The sequence below is a fragment of the Myxocyprinus asiaticus genome, chromosome 21, assembly GCF_019703515.2.
Source record: "Myxocyprinus asiaticus isolate MX2 ecotype Aquarium Trade chromosome 21, UBuf_Myxa_2, whole genome shotgun sequence".
In the NCBI taxonomy this organism is placed as follows: Eukaryota; Metazoa; Chordata; class Actinopteri; order Cypriniformes; family Catostomidae; genus Myxocyprinus; species Myxocyprinus asiaticus.
Genome location: NC_059364.1, coordinates 38,009,922 through 38,034,465, shown reverse-complemented (window position 1 = coordinate 38,034,465; position 24,544 = coordinate 38,009,922). Strand labels below are relative to the sequence as shown.

The 24,544-nt window shown below is 39.6% G+C and overlaps 1 protein-coding gene across 5 annotated transcripts in view; it reads left to right on the top strand.

The window, feature by feature from the left end:
- Positions 1–1,122: 1,122 nt before the first annotated feature.
- ubr2 (ubiquitin protein ligase E3 component n-recognin 2) overlaps positions 1,123–24,544 on the top strand; it is a 67,463-nt gene continuing 44,041 nt past the window's right edge. For all 5 annotated transcript variants that reach the window (XM_051648055.1, XM_051648052.1, XM_051648054.1 and 2 more), the window contains exons 1-10: positions 1,123–1,221; positions 7,779–8,038; positions 13,746–13,824; positions 15,322–15,432; positions 16,614–16,744; positions 16,981–17,119; positions 17,286–17,348; positions 17,781–17,901; positions 18,355–18,462; positions 18,791–18,879. In XM_051648055.1, coding sequence (XP_051504015.1) covers positions 1,138–1,221; positions 7,779–8,038; positions 13,746–13,824; positions 15,322–15,432; positions 16,614–16,744; positions 16,981–17,119; positions 17,286–17,348; positions 17,781–17,901; positions 18,355–18,462; positions 18,791–18,879 — 1,185 coding nt within the window. In that variant the 5' untranslated portion in view covers positions 1,123–1,137. The remainder of the gene's footprint in view (positions 1,222–7,778; positions 8,039–13,745; positions 13,825–15,321; positions 15,433–16,613; positions 16,745–16,980; positions 17,120–17,285; positions 17,349–17,780; positions 17,902–18,354; positions 18,463–18,790; positions 18,880–24,544) is intronic.

Below are 24,544 nucleotides of genomic sequence, written 5' to 3'. Positions count from 1 at the left end.
TGTGTGCGTAATTTACCTGGGGAAGAGATGGCAGCAGGATGCACCATGGGAAGGAGGTAGGCCGGCGGAGGCAGTGTGATGCTCTTGGCAATGTTCTGCTGGGAAACCTTGGGTCCTGGCACTCATGTGGATGTTACTTTGACACGTACCACCTACCTAAATATTGTTGCAGACCACGTACACCCCTTCATGGCAATGGTATTCCCTGATGGCAGTGACCTCTTTCAGCAGGATAATGTGCCCTGCCACACTGCAAAAATTGTTCAGAAATGGTTTGAGGAACATGACAAATAGTTCCAGGTGTTGACTTGGCCTCCAAATCCCCCGATCTCAATCCGAGCATCTGTGGGATGTGCTGGATCAACAAGTCTGATCCATGGAGGCCCCTCCTCACAACTTACAGGACTTGAAGGATCTGCTGCTAATGTCTTGGCGTCAGATACCACAGGACACCTTCAGAGGTCTTGTGGAGTCCATGCCTCAATGGGTCGGAGCTGTTTTGGCGGCACGTGGGGGACCTACGTGACATTAGGCAGGTGGTTTAAATGTTGTGGCTGATCGGTGTAAACTGTTATTGTATGGAAAAGTGCTGTGTGAAGATTCTTCAGACATTCTCCTAACACCCTGTCTACACCAGACACGAGTGGCATGGAGCCACAAAAGCAAACCACTCCCATTATAATCAATGATGCTGTCTACACTGGATGTGTAAGTTGCATTGCGCCGACTGTAAACATCTATTTTGCGCTTCACGCGCTGGCGCAACTCCCTGCCAGTTAAATAAACGGTTTAGATCATTTGTTTTGACGCGTCAAGTGTAGACAGCCTCAAGCCGTTACGACATCACTCGCATCTGGTGTAGACAAGGTGTTAGAAATACAACAGAAAATAAGAAAAGGAAAAAAGAACAGCATACCGGTTTGGGGCGACATGAGGGTGAGTATATAATGACATAATTTTTATTTTCATTTTGACTTCACCACATGTCACCAGGGCAACAACAGGGACACTTTTCCATTAGTCAGCTGAAAAGTTATCTAGTTCCCTGGCGGAAGTAAGACTAACGGCTGATTTCCGCTTCCCTCATCACTACTACTACTACTGCTGCTGCTGCTGCTGGCGGCTACTGAGGTAAAGATGGCGGCGGCCGAGACTGATCGCGATTCTCCGTCCGCTCTCTGCAGCGAATTCCTCAATTTCTCCGCAAAAGACACGGCTGCGGTAGGCGACAGTTTTATGAATACTTTCTAAAGTGTCTCTTCTTATAAACGACATGTAGTTAGATGTTAAAATCGTTGCGGGCGCGGTGAAATTTCAGTTTTTTTCTTGGTGGTTTTCCCCAGTGTTGTCCTGCTAACTTGCTAGCAGCTAGTCTTTGAGATTTTCACACCTCAGCCTCCAAAACACACACCTGACACGCCGTTTTACACAGATTTCTATAATATATCTCCAGGCTTTATTAGAGAGGTTCGAATGTTTTATCGCATGTGATTTTAACGCATGGCTTGGCTATCAAAGAGATGGGCTTTTAAACAGATTTGTTACTGTTGTTTTGAGAAGGCTGCGATAAAAACAACTGTCCGCTTTGTTCATCACATCTAGACTCTTGATGTATTACAGCCTAGTTTATGCTGTCATTAGCTTGGACCGCTCACTTGGGACACTTAATACGTTTATTTAAACAAGCAGATGGTCATGCGGAAATGAGTAATTGTGGAATAAAACATTAATCTGTTGTGTTTTAATGCCCTAAAAGTATAATTATGAACTGTTTTTCTACCACTGAATATCAGGTATTGAGGGAGGCAATGAGTTTGCCACTCCAGTAATGTTATTTAACCGATGTTGGGGTTGTCAAAACAAACATTAACCCTTGTGCGACCTTTGAGACATTTCTGTCTTTTTAATTTTTGTTTTTTAGATCATTTTGGCTGTGTTAATGCTAACGGCATACATTTTTGCCAAAGGTGTGTATTTTGGGGGGAATTTTGATATTTCAACCTCAGTTCCTATAATACATCTATAATACACTGTGTACAAAAAAAAAAAAAAAAAAAAATAGTTACACTCAGGACCTCAGGACAAAAATGTCCCCATTGAAACCCATTAAAACTGAAATATTTGATCCCAGTGCCATTAAAGCATAAAATCATGAATTCTATGACGTTATGCTTTCATTCTGGAGCCCTGGCTTCAAAATTTACTTTTTTAATATTTTCCACCAGGTGATGCAATTTTTCTCATGTTTAGCCTATGGAGCAAATACATGCTTTTTTCCTGTTTTTTGTTTGCTGTATTATAGAGCACTGCAGGCCAGTTGAATAAATGATGCAGCTAAAATTGTGTGGGTGTGTTGTATGTGTGTATTGAGAAAATGTAAAAAAAAAACAACAGTGGCATTATGTAAACAAGCTGGCATTTAAAGGGTTAAAATCCTGAAAATGAATGAATATTTGGTAGATATGATCAGGACTGATCATTAACTCCTTGAAAGTGGAAAATAATATTAATATATAATATAATTCTGGCAGTTTTTTGACGTGGACACGTTTGTCCTCAAAGGACCTCTGAGTAAATTTTTTTTATTGATACACAAGGGTTAAATTTATAATTTAGTGGCTTGCCTATGTTGTCTTGCAAACTAAACATGTCACTTCTCAAAGTATTTTAATGCTGTGGTTGTAATGTCTCATAGAAATTAAAAGGCTGCAATGCACACTGGATATATTAGACTAGGATATCAAAGCATATGCATGAAAAAATGTAATTATTAGTCTCAGCTTTTGTTTTTTGCTGCTAAAATTCAGATTTGATTTATTTAAAATCAATGCTTACTTGGTAATTTTTAAAAATGGACCCTAGATTGTATGGCTGTATGCTTAAGTACTGAATCCAGGTTAGTAGGTCGATGTAGACAATTGCAGAGAGTGCCAAGTTCCACTTACTGTACATATGTAATCCGGTTTCCCTCTAGCAAAGCACTGTAATCATGGCAACACATGCGCCCTACTGTATTAAAAGTACAATACAAAAAGTATAAAATACTGTTGAAACTATCAGGCTGTGCATCATACTTGTCGTTTGATGTCAGTGAGGTTATTACAGTATTTCCTTAATGAACAAAAGCTGTTACATGTCTTCAAAATTCTACCTTATATTTCCTTTTGTCATGTATGATGGCTACAGTGAATGATGTCACTGTAACATTGGATATTTACATCACTGAGGTTGACTCAAGATGGCGGCGAGTATGACTGCTGCGTTGCGAGCTCCGAAACAACACTGCAGTTTTTTGATTTTGTTTACAATTCTATATTTTTTTGTCTTGGATGTTGTCTGCCTTATTGTCTATGACAGACGAACACTTTTGGACATTGGTTCTGCAATGGCACACTGAAAACCGGACTTTAAATTCCTCAATGCCGACCCGCTGTTTACAAACACGCCAGCGGAGCCCTTTGTCTGGGCAGCCCGCCTGTGGAAACGCAGAAAGACAAGGGGAAATAGAGCCGGCGTTCTCATCAGAGTAAGACGTCGCGCAAATCGACCCCCGCTACCCAGTATTCTACTGGCAAATGTTCAGTCTCTGGACAACAAGCTCTGCGAGCTGAGAGCGCGGATCTCTTTCCAACGAGAGACGAGGGACTGCTGCATTAACTGCCTTACGGAAACTTGGATGTCTGCTGAGATTCCAGATTCCTCCATCGAACCTGTGGGGTTCTCCGTGCACCGAGCAGACAATGAAAGACCTCTTGGGTAAAAGCAGAGGTGGTGGTGTATGTTTTATGGTCAACAAATCCTGGTGTGATCAGAGGAACGTACATTCTATCAAGTTTTTCTGCTCTCCTGATCTGGAATTTCTCATGCTTCTGTGTCGACCATTCTGGCTACCGAGGGAATTCACAGCGGTCATTATCACTGCTGTGTACATCCCACCACAAGCAGACACAGACCGGGCACTCAAGGAACCGTATGGGAGTATAAGCAAGCAGGAAACCACGCACCCTGAGGCCGCGTTCATTGTGACCAGGGACTTTAACAAAGCCAATTTTAAATCAGTCGCACCAAAATACCACCAACACATCAGTTTCAACACACGAGGGGACCGGGTTTTGGACTATTGCTACTCTCCCTTCCGGGATGGCTACAAATCCCTCCCCCGCCCACCAATCGGACCACTCTTCCGTTCTGCTTCTGCCCACTTACAGGCAGAAACTGAAACAGGAAGCACCCACCCTCAGAATGATCCAGTGCCGGTCGGACCAATCAGATTCTACGCTTCAAGACTGTTTTGATTACGCGGAGTGGGAGATGTTCCGGTCCGCCTCTGATGACGACATCGAGGTGTATGCTGATAGCGTAACATGTTTCATCAGAAAGTGCATAGAGGATGTTGTTCCGACTAAAACAATACGGATCTACCACAACCAGAAGCCATGTATAAATAGCGATGTTCGTGCTGCACTTGATGCGCGGACCTCCGCTTTTAATTCCGGGAATGCGGAGGAGCAGAAAGAAGCCAGTTATGCACTCCGCAAAACTATCAGAGCAGCCAAACGCCAGTACAGGGACAAGATTGAAGGACAGTTTAACACCACCAACTCTAGAAACATGTGGCTGGGAATTAATATCATCACGGACTTTAAAGGGAATAAAAACTCCGCCATGAACACCGCTCTCCCGGATGAGCTAGATACTTTTTATGCTCGTTTCGAGGGAAATAACACCGCCCTCATAGAGAGAGCTCTCGCGGCCGAAGCTACAGAGGTTAGTTCACTCTCCGTCTCTGTAGCGGATGTAACCTCATCCTTCCGACGGGTAAATATCCGTAAAACCGCTGGTCCAGACGGCATTCTGGGCCACGACATCAGAGCGTGCGCGATCCAACTGGCTGGTGTTTTTACGGACATTTTCAACCTTTCCCTCTCCTTGTCTGTAGTCTCCACATGCTTCAAAACGTCCACCGTTGTGCCTGTACCAAAGCAATCCAAAATCACTTGCTTAAATGACTGCCGTCCTGTTGCTCTGACCCCCATCATCAGCAAATGCTTTGAGAGACTAATCAGAGATTACATCTGCTCTGTGCTGCCTCCATCACTGGACCCATTGCAGTTTTCTTACCGCAACAACCGCTCCACTGATGATGCCATTGCATCTACAATACACACTGCTCTCTCCCACCTGGAAAAAAGGAACACTTATGTGAGAATGCTGTTTGTAGACTACATCTCAGCATTCAACACCATAGTGCCCTCCAAGCTTGATGTAAAACTCCGGGGTCTGGGCTTAAACAGCTCGCTGTGCAGCTGGATCCTGGACTTCCTGTCAAGCAGACACCAGGTGGTTAGAATGAGCAGCAACATCTCCTCATCACTGACCCTCAACACTGGAGCCCCGCAGGGTGAAGTGAAAAGAATATATTATTTTTCTTACGTGTTTTATGTATTTAAGAATATGTGAAATATTTTGAAAGAAAGCATATCAACTGAGCTTTTTCAGAAACATTAGCATTTTTATGATAGAACTTTAACAGTTAGTACTAAAATGTAGAAACCATGTATGAATATAAATTTTAATATTAAACAAAATAATTAAATAATTTAATTACTGCTGTCAAACATTTCAAACATTGGTCCAGTCAGCCAAAACCAAAAATATTGCTTTATGTCGGTGTCAAATATGATCTTACCTGAACAATTTCAGAAGCTTGTGTCACCTCCCTGTCTACACTATTGACTTTGGTCACTGATCTTTTTTTATATTTTCTTTTTATATTCTTAAATAGATATGCCACAAACATCACCATTTCCTTTCATCTAAATTCAATATAATAATAAAAAATATATAATAATTAAAAAAACATGGAAAAGTCAAAGAACAATATCATTGTTTAGATGTACCTGTATACTATGAGATTATATTATTTAAATCCCAAAGTGGTGTGCTCCGACAGTAATGGCTTTAAACTTTTATTTAGTGAATGTTTGTAAAATATAGAAATAAAGATATTGTGATGTTGGAAAGACTATTTGAGCAGCTGGTTCATTATTACAACTGCTTCAGTCCCTCTTTTGCTGGTAAACAGCAGCAGGAATGCAGATCACACCGGTTTGATCGTACCCATCTGAGCACAGCCTAGTGTAATCACACCGGTGATCGTACATGTGAAGGGGTTAAAGGAATATTCCTGGTTCAATACAAGTTGAGTTCAATCGACAGCATTTGTGGCATAATATTGATTACCACAAAAATACATTTTTACTTGTCCCTCCTTTTCTTTAAAAAAAAAAAGAAACAAAAGAGCAACAATCTAAATTCCTGTGAGACACTTACAATGGAAGTGAATGGGGCAAGTCCATAAACATTAGAATACTCACTGTTTCAAAAGTATAGCCACAAAACATAAACAATATATTTATTAACATGATTGTAGTGTGACAAAATTGCTTACTAACCTTTTCTGTGTAAAGTTATAGCCAATTTTACAACTTCGTTGCTATGACGATGTAATGTCAACAAAGCCTAAAATGACTATAAACATTATGATTTAAACCACTTAACGGCTGAAATAATACACAAGTTTTAACAGAAGAATTAATGTAAGTACTTTTATAAAATTATAAGCTTCACATTTCTGCCTTTAAACCCTCCACGAATTGGCCCCATTCACTTTGTGAATTTCGATATTTCTAAAAGTGAGGGAGGCATGTCCCCCCAGTTATAATGGTTGCTACGCCCCTGGTGTCATCTATAGATATTGAACAATTGTTTGGCTATTGAGTTAAGCAAAAATAATCTTCATGGGACGGGCAGTGTAACGGCATATGGGTGTTTCTTCAACTTCGGGCACTTCTAGTATTGTGCATTTTAGAAAGTGGAGCGTTGAAAAAATTCCACACATCATGAAAATCACACAGTTCTGGTAATATAATGCTATATAACTGGAGAATTTGTGTATGTGATGGTGGGTAGTTAAAACGTACTCGCACATCCATCCACTAGAAATCCGAGAGTAGTCTTCCCGATGGCATGAACGGTCCTGAAAATTGCCTTTATCTTCTTTCTAGATTTACTGATAACTGAGGCTCTCGTTGAGCAGTGGGAAACTAGCTAAAGGAGGTTCTGTCTAAACATCTGCAACCTTGCTGACTGTATGCCAGTAGAGCCCTCATAAGGACAAAAACTGGAATGTGCTATATTTTCTTTAGCTGATAGACATTGTGGTGGTTGACGTTGCGAAATATCACTGGCCAAATAGTAAATGTTTACTACTGTGTCATTTCTTGCACATCTCAAATTCTGTATTGTGTTTAATAAAATTCTGTGGTGGAAATGACATGTTTAAAATGCCATGACAATTTTATACATTAACCATCATTAATGGAAATTAGCTTGGCTTGGAGATGTATTAAAACATATTTTGAGGTGAATCCTGCTTGTTACTTCCCAAGCTGTCCAATAAGGCTACACAAATATAAAGCAATGAAGGCAAGCATTACAGTAGAAGAAAACTCAATCACTAGCGTTCCTGTTCAAACTTGACCTTTGTTCACCTGACCTACTTTGCCAATTTCGATGTGAAGGTTTTTTTGGGCTCTGCATATTTGCTCTACATGGATACATGCTATGAATCAGTAATTAATGGTGTATTAACTTGATGACATGAAAAATCCCATTTAAGGGTAAAAGTATACTTCAGGGCCTTTTTTTTTTCTGATTTTCAGGCATCCCCTTTGACGTAAACATGTATAATTCTAACTTTACCCATCCATCCACAGAAATGGCTACAAGTGAGCAACCTGCCCAAAGAGGTGTATCAGCACTTGGCCTGCTACGTCCCCAAGATCTACTGCCTGGGACCCAACCTGAACCCTCAGAATGAGGACCTGCTGGCCCAGTTGCTGCTTCAGTCCCCACTGGAGTGGTATCTGTGCGGTGAAGAACCATCCGTGGGCTTGGCCAAGCTGGAACAGAGCAACCAGCCTTCGCAGCTCTGTGGACATGTCTTTAAAGTGGGAGAGCCAACATACTCCTGCAGGTAGAACATCAGTAGTACATAATTTACTCTTGATCCTGCCAAAGAAGCAGGTCATTTCTCTCTAGACTGCACCCAGAATGAGGCTTTGTTTTGACTTCAAAAGGTGCTTCAAAAGTGAGAATGGTCCTGTTCGAAAACCTAGTTTGCTGTCTTCATAGCATCCGAAATGACTTTAAACCTCATAAATGGGACGCTTTACTTGTCAGCAACATTGTGTAACATAAATAGTGCTCTGCAAGGGTTGACCTATTCACAGTTGATTCTATTAGAGTTTGACGTTAACATGTTGCCAAGCTAACACATGGTTCAATACAAGTTAAGCTCAATTGACAGCATTTGTGGCATGATGTTGATTACCACACATATTTTTCTTTAAACATCCCTCTTAAAAAAAAAAAAAAAAAAAGAAAAGCAAAAATCGAAGTTACAGTGAGACACAGTAGAAGTGAATGTGGCCCATTTTTTTGAGGGTTTAAGGGCAGAAATGTGAAGCTTTTCTAAATTTGATAAAAGCACTTGTGTATTATGAGTTGTAAATTTGTTTAATTCATAATTTTTGTGATGGTTTTAGGGTTTATGGTGTTACATCATCATGGCAACGAAGTTGTAAAATTGCTAGCACAGTTAAGGTTAGCAAGAGATTTTATACACTAAAATCATTAACACGCATGTTGTTTGCATCTTGTGGCCATACTTGTGAAGCAGTAAGTATTTTAACATTTACAGATTGGCCCCATTCACTTCCATTGTAAGTGCCTCACTGTAACTTTTTTTTTTTTTTTTTAAGTAAAGGAGAGACTAGTCTAAATTTGTTTTTTTGTTATCAACATTATGCCACAGATGCTGTTGATTGAGCTTAACTTGTATTGAACCCGTTACTATTCCTTTAAGCGTTAAATCAGGGACTAAAAACTAAATGTTTTTCATTTCGGTTCGATCTGAGAAATAACTATTTTCTTTTGTTCTGGTTCAAGAGTTCCGCAGTCTCCTTTCCAAATGGTTACTGGTTAGAACAAAATAAAAGAACAGTTAATAATTTTCTTTTAAAAATTACAATACTCCTTGCTAAGGGGTGAGTGAAATACCAATTACAGCATTGCCAGATCTCACAAGAGAAACAAGCAACCTGGTCTAGAAAAATAAGCTCAAAATAAGCCACTTGCCTCAAAATAAACAAAAAATTAGCGATTTATCACAATAGAAATCATAACAAGCATACAGTTAATTAACAGTTAAGTAAAATTTTAATGAAAAATTTGTTTGAGTCAAAACCCTGCAGCATTAAATATGTGTTAATGCAACATATCGAACAATATTTCAGTGAAGAATTGGAAACAATTGAGAAAAGTACTTTTTACAACTACATCCCCAATTCCCAAAAAGTTGGGATAGTATGAAAAATGCTAATAAAAACAAAAAGTAGTGATTTGTAAATTATATTCACCCTTTTCTAACTACACATTATATGATGTTTTACCTTTCACCTGAATTTCTTTTTAAATGTGCAGTAATTTCAAATCAGATTATTGCAACACTCTCCAAAAAAGTTGGGGCAGTTGAGTGTTTCCCACGGTGAAACATCACCATTTCTTCTAATAACACTTATTAAGCAATTAGGCATTAAGATTAAGTTCAAAAAGTGGAATTTTCCCCCATTCATCCATAATGCAGGTCATCAGCTGCACAATTGTACAGGGTCTTCATTGCCATATTATGCGCTTCATAATGCACCACACATCCTCAGCTGGAGATGGTCAGGACTGCAGGCAGCCCAATCTTGCGCCCACAGTCTCTGCTTATTCGGCCAGTATGTGTTTTGAAATTGTCCTGCTGAAAATGCCTGGACGTCCCTGGAAAAGACTGTGCTGGATGGCAGTATATGCTGCTCCAAAATTTTTACATATCTGTCTGCATTAATGGTGCCCTCACAGATGTGCGAATTACCCATGCCATGGGCACTGACTAGGGGTGTAACGATCCATCGATCTGGATCGATGCATCTATCCAATGACTAATGATCCAGTGTTATCGATACAACGTGTAAATATTGATATAGAAATTTAAGATGTATCTTTTATTTTAATACCCTCATGTCCGTACTCATTTCCGTCAGGCGATGAAGCAACCTTATTAAATTCGTTTCACTTTGAGCGCTAAATATGCTTTTCATGTGGTACACGGATGTGCACGGGGTCTTTGAAGCCAAATTGTGCTCTGCTATCCATGCGGCGTGTGCACGCATCAACCTGGCTTCCAGCGAAATGCGAGCTCCATTAACAGGATCCGTTCGAGGGCATCAACCGGGCATTCCTTAAAATGTGAGCTCTCGTGACAAACGCAGAGCGGCTAACATGCATGATTAATTCTTGCTTCTATCGATATCGTTGTGCATGCGACCCATTTAATTTTACATGAGAATTTGCTATTTTAAAGTACCATGGAGCAGTTCAACCATGTGAAACATCTTGACAACGCCGACATTCTGAACAGCACTAATGAGGGAAAGAGAAATCACCTGCTGCCCAGCACTAGCATCAGTTATAAGACTTTACACATCTACACATCAACACCCTTACTAACATTTATCCCAGTAAACTGTAACAGAATTTTTCATTACAACTGTGGAAGTTGTAGCCAAGAAAACCACGGATAGTTGGAAACAAGTCATGGGTATGTAAGTATTTTGAATTGGACTAAACTGAAAAATTAACTGTCATCAAACGAGTGATAATCACTTACTGTGACTTAATTTTTTTATATTATTTATCTGTATAATTGTTTTCAACATCTGAAGTATCTTATTTTGTTGTGGATGTCCCAATGTGTATACAGAGAGCTGAATAAAATAATCAAATTATATTTTGGTTGCATTTGAGGGCAAAAAAAAATGGTCATTGATTGTGTAAAATAGGCACATAATATCGGAATATCGATCGCAGGGCCCTGAATAGAATCATATCATAGCAGACTTTAAAGTATTGGCAAATATCGGATCTGAGGCCAAGAGAATCAATACAAGATCGTATCGTGATGAAACGTCCGACTTACACCCCTAGAACTGACACACCCCTGGCCCATACAGACACTGGCTTTTGGACCTGATGGTGATAACTGCTTGGATGGGCCTGTTACTCTTTGGCCTGGAGAACACGACGGCTGTGTTTTTCAAAAACTATTTGAAATGTGAACTCATCGGACCAAAAAAACACAGTTCCACTATTCTACTTTTTATCTAAGATGAGACCGAGCCCAGAGAAGTCGGCAGCGCTTCAGGACAGTGTTGATGTAGGGCTTCTGCTTTGCATAGTAAAGTCTTAACTTGCATCTGTGGATGCAGCGGCGTGTGGTGTTGACTAACAAAGGTTTACTAAAGTAATCCCAAGCCCATGTTCATGATAGCCATTTCAGATGAATGATGTTTTTTAAAACAGTGACATCTGAGGTATCAGAGATCACGCACATTCAGAAATGGTTTTCGTCTTGCCCTTTACGCACCGAGATTTGATCAGGTTCCTTGAATCTTTTACCTATATTGTGCACTGTAGAGGGTGAAATGCCCCAAATCCTTCCAATTTGTCTTTGCGGAACATTGTTCTCAAAGTGCTGGATTATTTGCTGAAGCATCTGTTGGCAAATTGACAAGTCTTGAAAAATCCTTGCTCTCGAAGGACTAGGATGTATTTGGAGGCTCCTTATATACTGCGACACGATTGCCTCACATGTTTAACATCTCCTGTTTCACACTGCCTTGTTATTTTAACTCGTTAAATTTTTATTAGTCTTAAATTGCCCATCGCAACATTTTTGGAGCGTGTTGCAATCATCTGATTTGAAATTACTGTACATAAAAAAAATAAAATAAATGAAATTCACAAGCTAAAACGTCATATTATGTGTAGTTGTAGTGCTTTCAATATAGCAAAGGGTGAATATAATTTACAAATCACTTTTTTGTTTTTATTATAATTTTTCATTCTGTCCCAACATTTTTTGGAATTGGGGTTGTAATAATGTTTTCCGTGTATCTGGATTTGTCGTGCATGTATATGTAATAATTATACATAGTTGTTAAAAAGGTCTTTATTCACAGAATACGACATCCACAATGGACAATTAGGCAAATAATTGTATGATGCATCAGTTTCTTTAAGGATCAAAGGACATGTTGCCCGAAAAAATGAAACATGAAGTGGTGTAGTTCCAAAAATATACTGTGGTGAACCCTTTGGTCTTAAGTTTAATGAAAAAATTATCAGAACAAAATTAACCGGTTATAACTGGTTTCCAGCATTTAAAAATAACGTTTTCACTCCGGAACAATTGAAAATCACTTTGTTCCGGTTTTCTGTTACGTTCTGCCCAAAATTTTGTTCGTTTTCGTTTTTCATTCCTTGAACCATTTTTAGTCCCTGCATAAAATACACAACAGACACAGATATTGAGTAAAATAGTTAGTTTTTCGATACTTTTTGGTATTGTATGAAATTTGTATTAAAATATACTGTATATTTTTTAATCTGTATTTATGCTGCTTTGTCCATCACCCTGGGTTTTGATTTCGGAATGCATTCTGGGATCGTATTCACTGTGAAGGATACATGTGATGCTGCCGTAGAGTTTGTCCAAAACAAGGTATCTTCGGGGCCGTTTGCATGGAACATATTTTCTGCTAGAAACAGGGCAACACATGGAACAGAACACAGGTGTCTCAAGACATGCTTAAAATATCAAGTTGTCTTAACTTGATACGATGTCTTAAAAACTCAGAGGTCATGCGCGAGATGCTGAAAACACAGAGATGTGCCACAACGGCAAAGATGTCTATCTAGCGCATGTTTACATAGAAAAGCAGTGTGATTGGTGTGAATTGCCCCTTATGCAGGCAGTTCATTAGTTTTGGAACAGAACGTATATGTAAGAAGTCATGAAGCGTGACCTAGTCTGGAAGTTCAGTGATGCAGAGTTAATGTACACGTCCTAAGCCATGTGCGTATGCTGTTTACACACTGAAGTCATTGAAGCTGTTTGACCTGGGCTAATGTGGGTTCATTGCATTCCCACAGCCGTCGAAAGTCATGGCTGAATTAGGTCAGGTTGCTGTTAGGTTAAATCCTTAAGGCTAGATCACCATAAGCCGGCAAAGAGGCCAAAGGTGACTGGAGTGTGTATTACAAACAGCTCTGCTCTGTTTTCTTCCTGAAAACAACTTAACCATCTCACGCATATCTTTTATGCTTTATCATGGTGGTATTATAATGAGATTTGGATCTGATCTGGCTGATGTAAAAAATAAAAAAAAATAAAAAGTGCGTGAAGCACATCTTGCATCCTAAGAAATAGTGTAGGTCATTTTCGTGATCCTGGTCCAAATCCTAGTGAACTGCTTTGCTTTCTACTGTCTTGGTGGATATGCAGCAAATGGAACCTCAGTAGTGATGGATATTAAACTGTTTTGATTGACAGTTTTAGTGATAACTGATTTAGTGAACGAAATGAAATAATACGATTTTGTATACTATGACATATTTTTCACTACTGAATCTGAGCTATTCATTTACAGTACATTCTGGGATTCACGTAACCTTATAGGATAAATGCCAGGAAGCCAAAACGATGCTAAAATATGCTTTGCATGCAGCTCACTAGGACTTGAAACCGAGCCCCTGTCGATCTGTATGTCACTACATTTGATGTCATTTCTCCACAGGGAGTGTGCGGCTGATCCAACATGCGTGCTGTGTATGCAGTGCTTCTTAGGCAGCGTTCACAAAGAGCATCGCTACAGGGTAAGTGTACACAAAGACATTTCCACAAACCCACTGTAGCCACTTCCCTTGAATGTTTTAAAGATGAAGTTCACCCAGACATTATAATTCTGGTATCATTTACAAACCATACGTTATTCCAAACCCAAACACTAAAGGAAGTGGTATGTTGAATGCTAGCCTCAGTCACCATTCACTTGAATGGAAAAATGATGCAATGGAAGTGAATGGTGACTGAAGATGAACAATGCCTAACATCTCCTTTTATGTTCCATGTAAGAAAGTCATAGGTCTTTTGAACGACATGAGGGTGAGTAAATGATTACAGCATTTTAATTGGGGTGTACTATCCCTTTAAGCACCTCACTCAGGTATGTTTTAGCATGTTGGTAGGACAGTCATGTTTGAGTGTGACAGAGAGTGTCAAAGTTTAGTGTACTGCAGTGAGTGCAGGCCAGTCCCATCTGGAGCATTAAGAGCTGGCTACACTTGTGCCACGTGGCCCATGTGTGGTGTTGAACTTCCTACTGTCCACATCCGCAATCAAACAACCAATCTAAGTCAGAGAAGTTGGTCATTATGGCTCGACTGAAATAATAATTCATAAGATTTTACCATGTAATGACATGTCATCTGTCAATGAGGGATGTGATTCATGGTGCGGTTCTTGTAAAAGTCAAAGTACTGGCAGGGCTGTTATAGCTGTTGCAAATGACCAAGCTGAATCAATTTCCTAGTCTCTAATTTAAGTGCCGTTTCACCTTTACCTCTGACGCAGGAGTAGTTTTTTTTTTATTATTAGCATATGCATTAATATGCATTAGATGGCTAAATATCAAAGCAGGTGGCATTTATTTGGAATAAAATGACCACACTTTTATTTTCTTTTTTTTTTTTAAGCAAAACATTTCCCAAAAAGAAGTTTGCTGGGTTTCAAATGAAGAAGAATTTTATAGTTATTTATTTTTTTATTTTTTTGCTTGTCAAACATTAGTGCAACATGTCTGTAGTTAATGTGATGAATCACACCGGTGGTTACTCTGCTAGGACACCAGTGCAAACTTAAGGGAAACTGACTTCATACATCCACTAAAATGACCTTGCAACCTGTTGGATTGAAGTAAATGCAAAAATGGCTCAAAGAAAAGTGAAGGTAGTTCTGTGACAAGATAATTTGTTTGTAGACACCACGTGGTTTGATATTTTGGTTTTTAATGCAGTGGAATTAATTGACTTAAATTTGGCTTAAGTGTCCAAATACTTCATGTGGCCACTCTGAATAATTAAACCCATTAGCCATCACAAGTGTTTATTTTAAGTAAAACAGGACCAGACAGTCATGTCAGTTGCAGATTGACTCTGGGCCACAAAAAGCAACTAGTTTATTCACAATCTGGTCTCTTTAGGCTTGTGATAATCTCTGAGCTGTCTTTTGCATATGTATGTATGTGTGTGTGTGTGTGTGTGTGTGTGTGTGTGTGTGTGTGGAAGTGACTCTTTGTGCTCTTCTCTCTGTAGATGACCACCTCAGGGGGAGGAGGCTTTTGTGACTGTGGTGACACAGAGGCCTGGAAGAAGGGCCCTTATTGTCAGAAACACGAGCCTAATATCAGTGACTTTTCCCAGAAGGTAAGACACCTCTAACTCTGTGACACAGTCTTGGCAGAAGAAATGAGAATCATAAGGAATTTAAATATCCTAAATCAGATCCCTCTTAACAATTCCTGTTCCTTAAAGACTTAATCGTTTGATGAAAGCAGCTGTCTTTCCTGTGCATTGCATTTTCTATTGAAATAAGAAGTTGGTGTGGGGCATATTGAAGGGCACTTCCTTTTCTTTAATACAGCCAATAGCCTTTAGTGTATGTCACAATCGTAAACAGTGATTTGCTACTTGCTATTGCTAGTTGGAGGCAGTTAGTATTAGGAGGTGGTACATTCTCAGTATAGAAAGACGTTTATTAGACATAAATTTGGATTTTATTGGTCATTGATATTTTTGGTTAGTTTTCCTGGAAGAGAAGTACATTTGAAATGCGTATATCTGCTAAAACATACAGTAATTTTTATCAAATTTACAGGGGTTTGTTGCCATAGATTGCCTCAGTGCTAATACTCATGGATTAAAAGCACAAAACGTATTATTCTTTTTAAAAAAAAATGTCTCCCCAATTTGGAATGCCCAATTCTCAATGCACTCTAAGTCCTCGTGGTGGCGTAGTGGCTCGCCTCAATCCGGGTGGCGGAGGGCGAATCTCAGTTGCCTCCGCATCTGAGACCGGCAGTCTGCGCATCTTATCGCGTGGCTTGTTGAGCGCGTTACCACAGAGACATTGCGTGTGTGGAGGCTTCACGCTATTCTCCGCGTCTTCCACGCACAACTCCCCACGTGCCCCACCAAGAGTGAACCACATTATAGCGACCACGAGGAGGTTACCCCATATGACTCTACCCTCCCTAGCAACCGGGCCAATTTGGTTGCTGAGGAGACCTAGCTGGAAGTCACTCAGCACGCCCTGGATTCGACCCCAGGGGTGGTAGTCAGCGTCTTTAACTTCAGTTAAATCATTCTTTTGAATTTGTTCTCAAATGGCTCTAAATATTTCATTAGCAAATCGGTCTGAATCAAAATGATTTTTACAAATCTGTATCCGGTTATCACAAATGACTAGAAAGGTCATAGAAAAGACATGGAAATTTGTTGGTCAAAAGGCTGGTAACCCTGTTTTAAAGTGTTTGTGGATTTATATAAAAATGAATTGGATATATTTAATGGTAAGAGAGCTTGACACTCCCTGTCTTGTTCGGCAGGATCCGTTGGCTAATCTGTCTGCTGAGATGGTCGCCCGCACATACAATGTTTTCTCCATCATACTCAAATATGCTGTGGACATGCTCACCTGGGATAAAGAGGACGAGCTACCTGAAGGCCTTGAGCCACCGTAAGACACATGCACCCTCATACCCCTGTTACTTAATGCTGTTACAAACAACCCAAGCATCACTGTCACACTTAGTATTGGTTATACTTGAAGACCCAAGTATCTTTTCATCACGTTTTGAAGATTAAATGTACACATTTGCACACTACTTTTCTGCTTGCTATTTTGTTTTACTGTTAAACCCATTTTATCTCAAATTTTTGAGAGAAGTTTAAATCACTTGTTTTCCTCTAAAGGCTACGTGGAGACACGTACTACTGCATGCTATTCAATGATGAAGTCCACACATACGAACAGGTCATCTATACACTACAGAAAGCTGTAAACTGCACCCAGAAAGAGGCTGTCAGTTTCGCCACCACAGTGGACAGAGATGTAAGTGCATGCTTCAGCTAATTCTAAAGTGTGAGGATAAATACAGAGAGAAAGCAGAACCGTTAATTCAGAATTGCAGCTGTTGTAATCCAACTCAGGAAATCTATTTTTTATTTTTCTTGTGTTCAGCTTATGTTTATTGATTACTTTTGCTCACGGTTCTCAGGGCAGGAAATCTGTTCGCTTTGGGGACTTCCAGTTCTGTGAGCAGGCCAAATCTGTTATTGTGGTAAGTTCTCAACAATCATAAAATCCCATCAGTCTGCCTCAAATGTGTAAATTGATTGGGTTTGTTACTCTCTCCGATGATAGGTCTTCTTAAGTAGGGCGTTTGTTGGTACAACAAATGCAAGCGTTTCACACTTCTGATCGTAAATTTTAGCATTTAAGTGTAAACGAGGAACTCGCATTTAGCAGTTTCAGCACTAAGCAGATGATTGCATCATTTGAATGCTCATGCTATGAAGGTGGCTCGAAATGCAGGCATAATTATTATGCTTCCTTTTAAGATAACTTTTTGGCGAAGATCTAAGGAAGCATATTACCTTCACGGAGAAGACAAACACTTATTGCATTGTGACAAGCTCAGTGAAAAAACAAATCCATCCACAAAAGTGTTGCAGTCTACTTTGTGAATTGTACATTTTTAAATGTTTTGCAGAGGAACACAAGCCGTCAAACAAAGCCTCTGCGAGTTCAGGTCATGCACTCTTCGGTGGTGGCTCATCAGTGTTTTGCACTCAGAGCTTTAGCCTGGCTCGGCCAAACCATTAGATACTCAGGTCTGTCTCTGCATTCTTTTCTCTCTCTTCTTTTTTTTCCCTTGCATTTCTTTCTTCCTTTAAACTCTGCTGTAGTTCTCATGTTATTCAGTTTTTCATTTATCTTATGCTATGCAAAATTCAAGCAAACTGTACTTTCTGTTTGCTGTGTAGACACAACAGCAGCAAAAGTGGTTGCAATCTTGTTTGTCATAATGCTTGCTTGCAGGGTAGAAGTGGTGCAAATCGCACTGGAACCCTATTTGTAATATTTTACTGTAACATTGTTTGTCGTACTTGAAGTCTAGCAGTAGTACTTGGCATGTATGCTTAGCTGTCTTATAAAGCCATTGCATTATACAATTGATAGAATCTTGGCTGAGTCACCTGCTACATATCTGGTTTATAAAATAAAGTCATTTAATATGTAGAAGCGGCTACAGTAAATCAGTGTGTTTTACTGTCGCCCAACAGATGCTCTGAGGAGGATCCTGTGTCAGGTGGGGCTACAGCGAGGTCCAGAGGGAGAGAACTCCTCTTTAGTGGACACACTCATGCTCTGTGACTCCAAGATGTGGAAAGGTGAATGAATGAGTGTGCTGACATCAGCTCTTCTGACATACTGCAACACTGCAGAAACCTGCAGACCAGCGAATCGTATGAAAATATGTATAAATTATTTTGAAAAAGAAATGAAGCCTATTTTAAACATTAATATTTTTTTCTACAACCGTTAATTGTCATTAAAATAATGTCATAAAGCAAATAATCTTGATGGTCCTAAAACAAGTTTTATTTTTATTTATTTTTTTAAACATTTACATATATTTGTTTGCTACTGGGGTGAAATACGACCTGGAAATGCTCTTGACAGGTTTTGTGAGAAACCTCTAACCTGCTTTTCCTGCAGGAGCGAGAAATGTTTACCACCAGCTCTTCATGAGCAGCCTGCTCATGGATCCAAAGTACAAGAAGCTTTTTGCCATTCAGTTTGCGAGGGTAAGACATCCATTTACATTAACACTGCCTGTCTTTATTAAACATTCTCCATAGTATTTGATTGGCAGTAATATATCATAACTTCATTATTGTAGGCTGTGAAGCCCCAGAAAGGAAGTGGTGAAAGATGTTATAATTATGCAATATAACACAATCATTTTATTGTGTTGCTTTGCATTCTCTGCATTCTCTCACATAGTTCTCTTGCATCCCCACGCATACTTCAGAGTGGAGTCAGGAAACTTAAAGCAATGTTTCTTGTTCTATACATATTCAAGCAAAAACCATGTTTACAGTAATGCACTTATAAAAGAGGTCTATGGTGCAAGGTATTCTGGGGGGTTTATTTTAGTTGTGAAGTTTTCTAAATATTCTCTGGTGGGACAACTGTTCAAGGCTGTTCAAGACATGACTTTGATCATGTCGAACTCGAAATAAAGTGCATAACTTTTACTCTGTTAATGTTGTAGTTAAAGGGATAGTTCACACAAAAATGAAACTTCTCTCATCATTTACATATCCCAGATGATTTTCTTTCTTCTGCTGAACATAAATGAAGATTTTTAAAAGAATATCTCAGCTCTGTAGGTCCATACAATGCAAGTGAACTGTGATCAGGCCTTTGAAGCTCCAAAAAGGAGATAAAGGCAGCATGAAAGTAATTCATAAGACTCCAGTGGTTAAATCAATGTCTTCTGAAGCAATTCTGTTGGTTTTGGGTGAGAGCAGAGCAAAATATAACTTCTCCTTTACTGTACATATTGCCATTGCAGTCTCTAGGCACAATCATGATTTCAAGCTCAATTACACTTTTTAGTGTTTGATGCATATGCTGAGGGGTAGATGGTGCAATAGAAAGTGTAATAGAGCATGAAACCGTGATGTAGTTTCTCAGCCCAATTGACAGCCATACTAGTTATGTGTTACCGATGAAATTCCTGTGGGACAATTTTTAATTTCTCTATGTAAACTGTCCCATTCTGGTGTCCTTGTTTGTGTCATGCAAAAGTTACCAGGTTTACTGTCTTTACAAGTAAGTAACAGTTTCTCTTGCGAAATCATATTTAGACAAATTCACAGTCAAGCCAGCCTCCGCCAAACGTTAGAACAAAGCTCGGACGCGATTCACATGCTGATCCCTGCTGTCACTGTAAACGATGACATCATCTAAATGAACCGCACAACCTTCTAAACCAGACACTATGCGATTCATCAACTTTTGAAAGGTCGCTGGTACGTTTTGCAGGCTAAAACTCATAACAGAGCAAGAGTATAAGCCGGAGGGAGTATGAAAGCGGTTATTTCCTGGGCACGAGATGTTAACGGCACCTGCCAATAACCTTTCAATAAATCAAATTTGCCAAAGTACCTTGCTGTGCCCACTTGGTCCACGCAATCCTCCTTCCTAGGAAGAGGTAAGGTATCATGTTTTGTGATTTTAGAAATTTTTCGGTAATCCGTACAGAACCTGTATGTATCATCCGGTTTCCTCACTAGTAAGTATGGCGAGGCTATTTCGTTCTCTAACATATACTGAACCTCTAACTCCAATTTCTGGCGTTTGTCAAAAGGAACTCGATAGAAAAATGTATGTATTGGTTGAGCATCACCCGCATCCACATCGTTCTCTATTAAATGAGTACGTGATGGAACATCCCCAAACAGAGATGGAAAATCACCTATTAACTGTGTCAACTCCATCCGCTGCGAAACAGACAAATGCAACAAACAAAATGTTAAAGAGCCTCTGAATTTTTCAGCTGGGGCTGCATAATAGCAACCAGAAGATACATACAGGTTCTGTACGGATTACCGAAAATCTTTTGTTGAGCTTTCTCCTAATTTTCTCGCACTGCTTGGCCAACTAGAAACAACCTCTTTCTGAACCCGTTCACATACACTAGCAAACTTTTTGGTGGCTCCTTACCTTTTAAATATAATGTAAAACAGCAAGCGAACCATGTACTTTGTGTCCGAAAACCAATTTGTTAGGACTGAACCCCAAACTAGACTGCGTAACCTCCCTTGCTGCTAACAAAAGCCACAGTTCTCCTCCCCAGTCACGTTTCAGTTCAGTACAATAAGAACGTAGGAGAGCCTTCAGCGTTTGATGCTTTGACTCAGCGGATGGTATGTGCTGGACTGGTGATGTTTAACTCCTAACTGCTCAACAATCATATTTGAGGTGAAATTCATTCCCCGGTCACCAAGGTAACCTTGGGGATACCAAAAAAAGAAATAAACAGGGACAATGCTTTAACTACTGATCGGGGTGTGATCTTCCTCATCACATAAACCACTGGATAATGGGTACTCTGGCACATCACAGTTAACAGATACTTATTTCCTGACTTTGAGGGAGGTAGAGGACCAATGCAATCTATCAACAGATGTTCAAATGGTTGAGCCACAGCTGGTATCGGGCACAGTGGAGCCAGTTTAAGGGGTTGGTTTGATTTTCCAGTCAATTGGCACATATGACAGGTTTTAATAAATCGTGAGATGTCTTTCTTCAACAATGGCCAATAAAAATGCTGCAAAATCCTGTCATACGTTTTCTTCACCCCTAAATGTCCTACTATATCACCATGTGCCAGACAGAGGACAACATCTCTAAACTTTGCCGGCACAATAACTTGAACAAGCGACTCACCACCGCGGTCCTCGCTCTGTGCCATCCACTTAAGCAAGATCACTTTGTCCTTAAAATAACCATTTGCTGCGCACTCTACATCCTCTGGTGCAAGAACAGCAGCAAACAAGGCTTTTAATCCAGGATCATCCTGCTGAGCCGCCACTAGACCTACGTGGGAGAGAGAAGATGGCAAAAGAGACAACCCATGTGCAACCGCTTTAAGCAGCCTGCTAAAAGCCAAGTAAGTTTGTCACAATCAAGACGTAAGCTCATGCACATCATCAGCAACCGTATTGAAAAGTGGAGGTGAGGTAACAATAGGTGAGGGGGGCGAGTCAGGCCACACACATTCCCCTGCTAGGTTTCCCAAAATCCCCTCCACTGGCAATGGGGGCGAACACCAATAGTCACCTCCCCATTTACTAACCTGGACTGTAAAACAACGCTGTGTAGAAGAACAGCCAATGTTTGAAGCGTGATTCCCCTAATCAAAACATTTCTCCCAACACTCAAGTTTGAAGAGAACAGTAACACAGACTCCAAAATAAATGACTCTGATGTGCCAACATCCCTCAAAAACTGGCACACTCTGTTCGTCCAGACTGAGAAACAAAATCTTTAGAGATAAACGGAGCATAACCAAGATTTTGTTCCGTTTTTAGAGTCATTTTTTCTTGACACCGATGTCTCTTCTGGACAAACCACTGACTGCACATACTTAGTCAACAAAATGGGTACGGAAGCATTGGCGGATCTCATAACTTTATCACGACCATGTTTTTCTTTAAGGATAGGACATTCATTCCTCAAAACAATAGCGAGTCAGATACAACCTTTTGGTGAATGGTCCTCAATCATTTCTTTGTGAGCTTTGAAATGTAGGATTATATTTTTCACAAAATCATCAGCCAGTACTGCAGCCTCAACAGTTTTCATTAATATACACTACAATGTAGTCAGGGACAATATTGTTTAACTGCTCGATAATGATCATTTCACGCAATCAATCAAAAGTGTGTACTTTTGACATTGCACACCAGCGATCAAAATTATTGGTTAACTCTCTTGTAACCTCAACATGTGTCTGTCTCTCTTTCTTTCTCCAAGTTCGAAAACGTTGCCCATAGTCTTCCGGAACCAATTCAAAAGTTTTAAGGACTGCCGATTTTACTTTAACCTTTTCTACTGCATAACTGTCCGTCAGCGTCAGGCCACCCCCGTTCATCGGCTATGCCTTCAAATAATGAGAAGAAAACATCAGGTTCTCTCGTTAAATGCTGGCAAAGGTTTTAAATTATTAGTCCAATCAAACGAACTGTCTCGAGCCCTACTGGTGCGATCAGGAGACAATTCGAGCTTCAGCTCAAAGCTTTAAACTTTCAAAATTTAACTGGAGATCCTGATTTTGTTGTTCTTCCTCCATTTTTTTATTTAATTTTGCGCTGTTTTACCAAATCATCGATTTTAAGTTCTTCCAATTTAATTTCACGCTCTTTGATTTCCCTCTCATGAGACTTTTGCATTTTAATTAGCTCTTTCTGTTGCTCAGACCATAACCCCACAAATGAAAAAGCAGGGTTCTGAGTAGCAGAACTAGCCCTAGCTACAACTACCTTCCTTAATACACTTTGTAATATTTTAATGTCACCCAACTTTTGTCTTATTACATTCCTGAAATCATCCTTCCTTAATCGTTTGTCCACACCAACTAATTCATACAGTTCTGCAATTTCCCACAGTTGTTTTTTAGAACATAGGTTTAACAACTCCTCTGGAGCATTACTAAATTCTTGCACTGATGTCATAATTCAATTATCCAGTACTCATATCAAATGACAGAATCTAACAGTCTCAAATAATTTGGCCTACCCCATATATGTAATACAAAACATTCAGCCAAGGTAACTCTTATGGTCAAAATTTGGTGATATGTTTTATTTTTTATTTTTTTTAAATCTCCCCACCTATCTATAAGTAATCCCCTCAAGAGAGTCAAGCCCTTTGAAGTGCTCAAATACAGATGGCGTGGTACTGAATAAATAGTTCAAAACCGGCAGTGCACTCAACCCAGGAGACGCACAAAAATAACAAACTAAAATACAAAAAGATCAACGGCAAGCGTTGCTGCTGCCTAACGGGGAGCACATACAAATACACACAATTTTAAAATGCAAGAAACATACCTATTCAAAGCTGAAGACTAATGTGTCTCGAACGTTTCAGCCAATTATCCTTCTGTAGCCTCCCCAAACAAAAATGAACCAAATCAAATGAATGGAAATTTATGAGCCCCCATATGTTACACCTGGCTCCAAGATGCAACATAAAGGGAAGGCGACACAAATGGGTAAACTAGAAAAAGTATTTATTAACACAAAGAAGCAAATTGTAACATAATCAGAATATCAGGAATCAGTTGTGTCAGTCAGTCGTGAATGTTAATGTATGAATGTAAAGTGCTGTATCAGCGAGTGTATGGATGCTCAAAATAAACAACAGCCAAAACTGAAGCGGGGAGCTGGCAGACTGCCTATGCAGTGGCCACAACTAGCAGGAGCACGGCGTTTAAATCGGTTACCGCAACAAGGCCCAATCACATCTTCTGAACCTGCAAAGAAAGAAAACACACAGACACAGCACTGACTGGGTCTTAACAGCTCATTTAAAATTATATGTAATCTAATTTATATTATATGTAAAGTAATTGATTTTTTTTATCTGATTACATAATCCAGATTACATGTAGTCCATTACTACCCAACACTGCTTATATTGAATCTGGATCATAATTACTTAAATTTAACATTGCATTGGCAACGGGTTCATGCTCTCACCTGATGTTGCTGTAGTTTGGTTTAGATGTGGATAATTTGGCATTACAGCAGGGAATAAAATTATGTAAAATACTTTGTTTTTTCACTACTGACTTTCTGGAACTTCATGACAACCTGTATGCTAAGTATTGTTTTTCAATTCAATGAATTTACAGTTTTGTTGTGTTTACAGTGCATCTGGAAAGTATTCACAGCG